At 39.6% G+C, this 9,594-nt stretch overlaps 1 protein-coding gene across 1 annotated transcript in view; it reads right to left on the bottom strand.

The window, feature by feature from the left end:
* Positions 1-556: 556 nt before the first annotated feature.
* LOC148086191 (protein shisa-9-like) overlaps positions 557-9,594 on the bottom strand; it is a 31,572-nt gene continuing 22,534 nt past the window's right edge. The window contains exons 4-5 of the mRNA XM_087784377.1: positions 7,644-7,757; positions 557-4,137 (exon numbers count right to left, since the gene is read on the bottom strand). Of these exons, the coding sequence (XP_087640503.1) occupies positions 3,563-4,137; positions 7,644-7,757 (689 nt within the window). The 3' untranslated portion in view covers positions 557-3,562. The remainder of the gene's footprint in view (positions 4,138-7,643; positions 7,758-9,594) is intronic.

The following is a 9,594-nucleotide window of genomic DNA, read 5'->3' as shown; positions in this document are numbered from 1 at the left end:
TAAAGTGAAGTATAATTCCTTCAACCTGGACCCTCCAGGTCATAGATGGCTAAGGCTAATGTGGAATGAGATTTAGGACACAGGTTTGTCCTTTCCTTCCTTTTCCGTTTCCAGTCATTAAACTTTGATTCTTCTTGATGAACTATCGCAGATAGATCTGAATTCATCCGTATGTAACGTTCGTTCACATACGTTTAGTACGATGGTTGCACTAGAATAATTGGGAGAGAATATTGGGTTGTATTTAATCATCATACCTACAAAACAGACTTCTTGGAAACGTAAGCTCCACCTATCTATCGCTCTCTTTATATATAATATACTATACTGAAAAATATTTCTCCTTTAAATGACTGAATTTGTTCCCTTATTTTGCAGATGTATTTCCTGAACCCTCAGAAATCAGTTTGTCAGCTTCAACTGATGCTGTGCTTTCAAAGACAAGTTTTCCAAGTTGCCTAATCTTCCTGTGACTTTCCACCTCCAATGTGTTAAAGACAACAAACCAATGTTTTTTTTAATGTCCTTTTTAATATTTTCTTTTAAAAGTGTCATCAAATCCTGTACAGACAAGACGGTCACTGGACATGTTGCTATAAATCACTTGTACAGTAACGTACAGAAACCAGGCCTGCTTGGGTTACATACTTTAATTTACACCTTGAATAGCATCTTGTACCGAAAACTGCAAAAAGCATCTACTTCCAACTTGTGTGTATTCCAGCAACAATATTCAGTAAAGTTCAGAACCACAGATTGTTCAATTGTGGAGAAAAAATGTGCGATTATTGAAAGAAACATAACACACAATATAGACATTGAGAATGCACCTAGTATCACATTTCACAAAGAATATACACAAAATAAGTTCCAACATAAATGTTTTTAAATAAACTCTTCTAATTTTCTCAAAAGACTTTGCTAGTGCAGCCCTTTTTATCCCAGCAAAGTATAAATGACCCTCTATAATCCGGATATACAATATGTACAGTGTAAAATCTGATATTTGCTCTATATACAAATTTACGGTGTCATTTATTGTTTGTTACAGGATGGATTGTAGTTGTACAACAAAAGCTTTAGACTGCTAAACATGTATTTGTACTTTAATTAAAGAACAACAAAGCTCACGACTCTGCTGATAACATATTAGTTGAAAGAAGCCCGACTCGTCCGAGACAAACCTAGCAACTGCAGCTACTTTGTGCGAAAGAAAACACAAGAATAGAAATATTTGGTGACAGAAACACAAAACATACCCATTCTTTTGACTTCCATTTAGAACAAGTCTATTAACATTTGCCTTCAGAATCTGAAATCCTGTAAAATTATTGATTCAGATCGATGCAGATTTTGGACCAGGCAGAATATTATGAACTCATCTAGCAGAACTTTCTACTGAAAAACAGATCATCTTTATGCATATTTTAGTAACTACAGTCGCACATGTTTACAATTTTGAGCTACCAGTTAACTTCGGAATGTTTTGGGGGAATTGGCCAGAGGAAATAGCAAGAATCCTGAGTTGGATGTGAGTTTGGAAACATTTGCTTGGATGTGGAAGCTCATGGGACTATGATGCTCTTGGATTGACCTTCACTTTAAAGGTTGCTACCATTTTGAATAAAACTTGTTTTACATCCGATGAAGCACATTTCTAAAAATAAGATTATTTTCAGTGGAAACAGTCGTCAGGAAATCATTAAGCGACAACAAAACAAATGTTAAAAAGTTCACATCGATGAGTATCTTTTTTTTTTGCCATCAAACAAAGGAGCGATATCGTACGTCTACACAGGTTCCTGAGGTTCACAAATGAGTCCAGCGAACATTCACTCAACTGTTGCACGTATTGTACAGCAGCCGCTCTTGTCTGAGGCTGCAGGCAAGAAAATGCCTTCATGCATTTCCTTGAGAAGACGCCTGGAGGCTGGAAAATACACATCCAAACAGGTCCATGCACTCTTGCGTTATGATCTGAGTGGTGTAGAAGTGAGAAATCTAGATCCATAGTGACTTCTTTCTGTTTCTGCCCCACAGGAAGAAAACATGTAGTTTGCGTCTCTCGTCCCTTTCTCCTCGTTTCTAAAGAGTTCGGCCTCTGGCCCTCGCTCTTGCCCTCCCTGGTAAGGATGGAGGTTGATGGGAACTGACATGACGGTGGCATTGTCCTCACCGTAGAGTTAATGTAACCTCGGGGATGCTGTCCTTGCGCGCTCGGCCCGATGGCTCAGAATGGAAAGTGCATGATGGTGGAAATGAGCATGAGGGAGGTAGACCAAGAGATGGGAACTCGTTTTAAGAAGAAGGTCAAAAACGGTGAACCGAGAAAGATGTCCGACTGTTTGTGACTGTATTGTTACGAAAGTGGAAGAATCCTTGAGAGCAAACAAATGCTAAAAGAATGTCCCAGATGTATCTGGAAGATCCTGAATAATGTGCGACTCAGCTGATCTCAACTGCATCTCCTCTATACAAGGGCCTCTTTACAGATGATGCTCGAGAAAATCCTTTCAACCCGCTTGCATCCAGGTCAAGACCCAACTTAATGACCATAAGCAATAAAAAAGGAAGGTCAACAGACCGTAAACGAGCATCAAGTCTCAGCTTCTGTGGACTGCAATGATCTGGCAGTGGTTGTTTAGGAATAGTCGAAGAAAGTACCCAAATGCCTGAGTTACCTAGTTTATCAATGCAAGTAAACGGTTGAAGTGATGAGGTAGAGGGTCTTCTCCAAATGTTTGTCCGCTGGGACTTCCTCAAGGAATGGCCTTGGTTCAATGGATTTGTTAATAGAAACTGTCCAGCACCAACTTTATATCAGTATCTGAACATAGAAGCCAGAAATGTTTCATTGTGTTTTCAACCAGACTGTGTGTGTCATCACATTGTGACTACAAACTGCTCTACAAAACATCCCATTTGCGAGATGATCACCTTGACATGTGATTGGTACGATTCCCTGACACTTGTGGGTACTATGTTCCTCAACGGTAGACTGTGCCAGTCCGTGTTAAAGTCCAGTTATCTTATTCAAAGTATGTTCACTGTGTAGTTTCTTGCATGTATGGCAACAGGACAGATGGACGATGAAAATAATAAACCACAACACATCTCACACAAGCGTCTCCTGTCACATTAAAAATGCGTGAATGCACCGAGCGCAAGGTTGACCTTCTAGTGGTGTTACACAGGCTTTGATAAATGGAGTGTCAGGATTACATACACCTACCAATGTGTCATCACCTCAAAGCTGACAGAGGATCTACTATAAAGGAATCCTGGCAGAGGTTTATAACGCCTTGCAAACCAAATTAAAAAACCTCTCACTTTTACGATTTTTTTTTACCTTGTTTTTGGTCTAATCTCAAGCTTCCAGGCAACCCGATGGAAATCGACACTGTTTGTTTTGATTCCTTCATTTGAGGACTTTGAGGATTATCTTAAAACCTTTTTTGATCTCCTTTTGTTAAAGGTACACAACCTTTGTGTTCTCCAGACACCTTCCGACAATTTTTGTATTTTGTCTCCAACTCCAACTCTGCTGAGCAGTTTGTTCGGCCTAAACAGTCACCTCAGTTGCACTGTGCGTGGAAAAGCTTTTTGGCCTGGTTTGGGGGTAGTAGGGGGGGTGTGGAGGGTGCTGCCCCTGGATGTGCTGCACCTGGATCTGCTGCCCCTGAAAGTGTTGCCCATGAGCTGCACCTTCCCTGGGTCCACAATACACTCCTCTATAAGGTTGATTGAAAATATCCTGCATGTTTTCTATGCTTAGTTGTCTTCGAGTGGAGTAGGTCGTATGTCTGCGGGACGAGTGCATGGACGCAGAAGTGTGGCCCGGGGCCGACGTTTGCCTCTGGACATGACGGCTGGCGGGCTCCCAGGCTTTGAAGGCGGAGCTGGCGAGCATAGGGTGAGTCGTGGTTTTGGGCATACGTGAATGTTCCAGGTGGCTGGGGGGGATGGAGATGGAGAGAGGGGTGTGCAGGTCGTGGTTCGCCGGCAGCGACTGGTGGATGTAGGACTTTTCTTTGGGCTGCACTTGTGCAGAGTGGAGGGCAGGAGGCGCCACTGGCTGATAGTGAGAAAAGTCCATGAGGGGAAAGCTCTTGTAGTAGCTCCGAGAAGCAGTGTCGGCTAGAAGAAAGAACGTATAGGACAAAAGTTAATCTGAATTCACACTTCTACATCTTAAAATACAGTATTATAAGTTGTTTAATATTTATCAAGACACCATGTTTGGAATCGGAAACTAAAAAAAAATCTTCTTCATGGCCGTGGAGGTGGTTAGAATTCAGTTCAACTTATTTAACTGACCTTCATATCCATTAACTCACCTACTAACATGGTTGAAAATATGTTAGCAACTAGGTACGAAGATACGTATGTAAAGATTAGTGGAAGATGACGTATTGTAGTTGTACTGCAGAGGTTAGCTTGGTTGCATAGATTTCTCTGATATAAAAGAATAAAACTGCTTCAGTTTAACTTGACCTTAAAGCGAGTCTTTAGATCATCTGAGGTTGAAGAATATATTTGTAAACTGCCTCATATGTGTTAAGTGGACTTCAGGTGTAACTAACAAGGGTCCCTCAAGTGCACACAGCATATTTTAGTTAAGTTATTAAACCTGTTTTGTCGAGCAGTGAGTTGCCTTCAGCTACTTGTGTGCTATTGTCCTGACACACTTCTGCCAAATGTTATACCTGTGATTTAAGGACACAAACCGAGTGTGTCCATATTAACAAGCCTATAGCTATTTATTCTCAGCTCCAGTCTCTGCCATCATCGCTGCTCAACATTAAAGAACACCTTTGCAATGTTTTTTTTTAATTTTATAGCAAAGGGTAAGTTGTAAAAGTTAAAAGTATTTAAAAGTACTTTAATATAAATTATTATTTAAATTACAACAATGTTGTAAAATGAGACAACACACATGAAATCGGGCAAATTACACTATTGGAACAGCTTCAGATATTGCAATGGAAGAGATATTATAGTCTTTACTAGGGGAAATAAATATAGTAAATTAACATTATTAATTCAGAGATTATATTTGAATATTTAATAGAAATGATAAAAACGTGTTTGGCTCATATTAAACATTCATATTTTTTGGTCCGTAAAACTTTGAATCTTTCTGTATATATATTTTTGAATACATATACAGAACTACACTAGCACCCTCTCACACAATTTCACTAATTCACAAAAATAAAAACAAAACAAACATGAAAATTGAAGCAATCTTCCTCTCACTCTGTGTTTGATGATCTACTGACTCCTTCAAGAAACATTAAGATAATTAATTAAAGACATTTTTATTTGTGCATGTTTTTCCATGATTTTCTGGGAGTCCTGTGTTTGTCTTATGTGTCTTGAAATAAACAAATATAAGATATTTTTCTTCTTATCATTATATTTTTACAACAAATGTACCTTTAGTTGTATTGTATATTCAGTTAAACAAGGGATTGAAGTAAACAAATGCATGTTTGTCCTACTGCGCTGGTGACATAAATAGTTATTCAGCACTGGCTTGTGTTCGTGTGAAGCTCATGACAAAGTGACACTAAACTGAAAGTTTTAAAGCAGAGCTTTCATCGTGTTAGCCTGACTTGTTTCTTCTCGCCTCAGAACGCTCCACTGCCACATCCGGCGGCTGTAGGACATTTAAAAAACAAAGCCATGTCCTTGGGAGTGACCCGTACTATGTATACTGATGCAAACTTTAGTGAGGAGTGGGATTATCTCACAAGTGAAACGAGGACACATCACCAAAAAATACAAGCGAGTTCTTACTACTAAAATAAAAATGTGTACAAAATAATTGACATGAACCCCACCAGTAAACTCTACACCTCACTGAAATGAACTTCCTAAATGAGAGAGTCGATTAGTTATTAAGTCTGTCATTCCTTTTAAGGAATCATCACCAGAATTGAATACTTTGTTTGAAGTTATTTTCTCATTTCTGCCTCTTAGATTTTTCTTTTTCACTCAACAAAATATTCACTTTATATAATACATAATATTATATATGACAGTTACATTTAATTCTATTATTTATGTTGATTCTGCTTTTCTATTTAATTTAATATATTCAAGCCACACCCACACCCTGCCAAGATGATATCAGCTTCCTCAATGAGCTCAACAGTTTTTTTTCCGCAGACCAACTGGCATCTTCAACACGTCACTGATCCAGGCTATTGTTCCCGCGTGCTTTAAGTCTGCCTCGATCATCCCAGTGCCCAAGAAACCAACCATCACGTGCCTTAATGACGTTCGCCCGATTGAACTAACAACGACCATCATGGTGCTTCGAGCGGGGGGTTAAGGACCGTTTGCGTACCAACCTAACTGTTCAGCTGAGGACGACAACGATCTGGCCTACAGAGAGGATGTGCAACACCTGGTGGACTGGTGTGAGGTGAACAACCTGCTTCTGAACGTCGACAAGACCAAAGAAATCATCATCGACTTCAGAAGATCCCGACCCCGCCACGCACCACTCCTCATCAACGGCACAACGGTGGAGGTTGTGAGCAGCACCAAGTCCCTGGGGGTCCACATCCCAGATGACCATAGCTGGACACTTCACACCACCTCCCTGGTGAAGAAAGCCCAGCAGCGCCTACACTTCCTGAGACGGATGCGAAGGGTGTCCCTCCTCTCTCCCATCCTCATCCATCCATTACTGTGATGTGCCTGTACATCATTTTGTTGTGGTAGTTGTGTTATTGGTAATAATTAAACCGACAATTTTTTGTTCTCTTATCGTAGGTTATGGATCGTACAGTGTCCTCTGACCTTTACAAATAGGCGATTTTCTGCAGATGCCCAATGAAGAATTGGGAAGTTTATTTGTTTGTTTTCTTTGTCTTTCAGATAATAAACAGATTTCCCCAGGAATGTGAATCTATGAAAGTAGATTTGTTTTATTATTATATATAAAGAATAAATAAATAAAACAAAAAAAGATGCTTCAATAAAGAATAAATAAATTAATAAAAGTAGCTCGATCAAACAACGATTTCAAATAATAAAAATGATTGGTTGAATAAAAAAACACATTTTCAATAAGAAAAATGTCAAAGTGCATCAATATAGATTAGAGTGAAAAAAGGATTTTAAAAAATGAATATTTTATTTTTTTGATTGACAAAAAAATAAATCTACCTTCATATAAACAATAAAAATATGATTATATTTTGGCGATAATCTGAAATAGAACTGAAGCTTCGTTCCTCTCTGTGGTGCAGAAGCAGCTGACAGCACAAGCTTGTACTCTACAGTGACGTATTGTGCAAGCGAGTACCAGAACGCTACTGCCACCTGCTGTCCCGTCAAAAATATTCCAAGTGCTGAGGTGTTGAATTAACTTCATTAAATAAAAGTAGATACAATGATGGTTTAAAAAACCCATAATATTGTTGTAATTGATTATATATTATATAATTTGTTGGAGTTGCGCACTAAGTCTGTGTTAAAGACGAACCTCTGTTTGTAACGTTTAATAAAAAAACTGACTTGATGTTTGTTTCCCTGCCTGTGCTGCAACCTTTAGTCCCCTTAAAGGTCAAAACACCTGCTGGGGTCAAGATCAGGGACATGCTGGGCGAGTGTCTTCCCAGACTTACCCACAGCTTTGAGGCAAGTGTACTTGTTGAGTCCCACGGTGCTGTGGTTGCTGTGAGGGTGAGGCAGACCCTGTCCGAACGGACCGTACGTCACGTTGTTCAGCTGGTGCTGTTCTGGTGAGACACAGAGACAAACACAATTAGACGCTGGAAATCATCTAATGCTTTTTCTTACGCAACATCACACATGTGCACACAACATCACACATGTATACACAACATCACACATGTGCCCACAACATCACACATGTGCCCACAACATCACACATGTACACACAACATCATACTTGTACACACAACATCACACATATATATATACAACATCACACATGTGCACACAACATCACACATGTATACACAACATCACACATGTACACACAACATCATACTTGTACACACAACATCACACATGTGTCCACAACATCATACATGTACACACAACATCATACTTGTACACACAACATCACACATGTGCCCACAACATCACACATGTGCCCACAACATCAAACATGTGTCCACAACATCATACATGTACACACAACATCATACTTGTACACACAACATCACACATGTGCCCACAACATCACACATGTGCCCACAACATCATACATGTACACACAACATCATACTTGTACACACAACATCACACATGTGCCCACAACATCACACATGTGCCCACAACATCATACATGTACACACAACATCATACTTGTACACACAACATCACACATGTGCCCACAACATCACACATGTGCCCACAACATCATACATGTACACACAACATCATACTTGTACACACAACATCACACATGTGCCCACAACATCACACATGTGCCCACAACATCACACATGTGTCCACAACATCATACTTGTACACACAACATCATACTTGTACACACAACATCACACATGTGCCCACAACATCACACATGTGCCCACAACATCACACATGTACACACAACATCACACATGTGTCCACAACATCATACATGTGCCCACAACATCATACTTGTACACACAACATCACACATGTGTCCATAACATCAAACATGTGCCCACAACATCACACATGTACACACAACATCATACTTGTACACACAACATCATACTTGTACACACAACATCACACATGTGTCCACAACATCATACATGTGTCCACAACATCATACATGTGCCCACAACATCACACATGTGCCTACAACATAACACATGTACATACAACATCACACATGTACACACAACATCATACTTGTACACACAACATCATACATGTACACACAACATCATACTTGTACACACAACATCATACATGTGCCCACAACATCACACATGTACACACAACATCATACTTGTACACACAACATCATACATGTACACACAACATCATACATGTACACACAACATCACACATGTGCCCACAACATCACACATGTGCCCACAACATCACACATGTGCATACAACATAAAACATGTACATACAACATCATACTTGTACACACAACATCAGACATGTACATACAACATCACACTTGTACATACAACATCATACTTGTACACACAACATCACACATGTACACACAAAATCACACACGTACACACAACATCATACTTGTACACACAACATCAGACATGTACACACAAAATCACACACATACACACAATATCACACATGTACACACAAATTCATAACTGATACTACTGCAAAGTCTCCATAGACACGACAGGGTTAGAATGACCTGCTTGTACAACCTGCAGCCTCAGGGTTGATTGAACTTTCACGACATAATCACACTGCCTGAAGTCAGCTCCCTCTATAGGATCGGAGGCTGTAGGGCATTTGCTTTACTGATTTACACATTGTTGGCACAAAGGAATGAATAAAGGTTTGAAATTTGAATTTAAAAAAGGTCAACTGAGGGTCCTTTGGTCTTTCCACCAGTGTTGAAAATAA

This window comes from Callionymus lyra, chromosome 2, assembly GCF_982586985.1.
Source record: "Callionymus lyra chromosome 2, fCalLyr1.hap1.1, whole genome shotgun sequence".
Lineage (NCBI taxonomy): Eukaryota > Metazoa > Chordata > Actinopteri > Syngnathiformes > Callionymidae > Callionymus > Callionymus lyra.
Note: the sequence above shows the minus strand (reverse complement) of the source record. Positions and strands in the feature narration are given on the sequence as shown.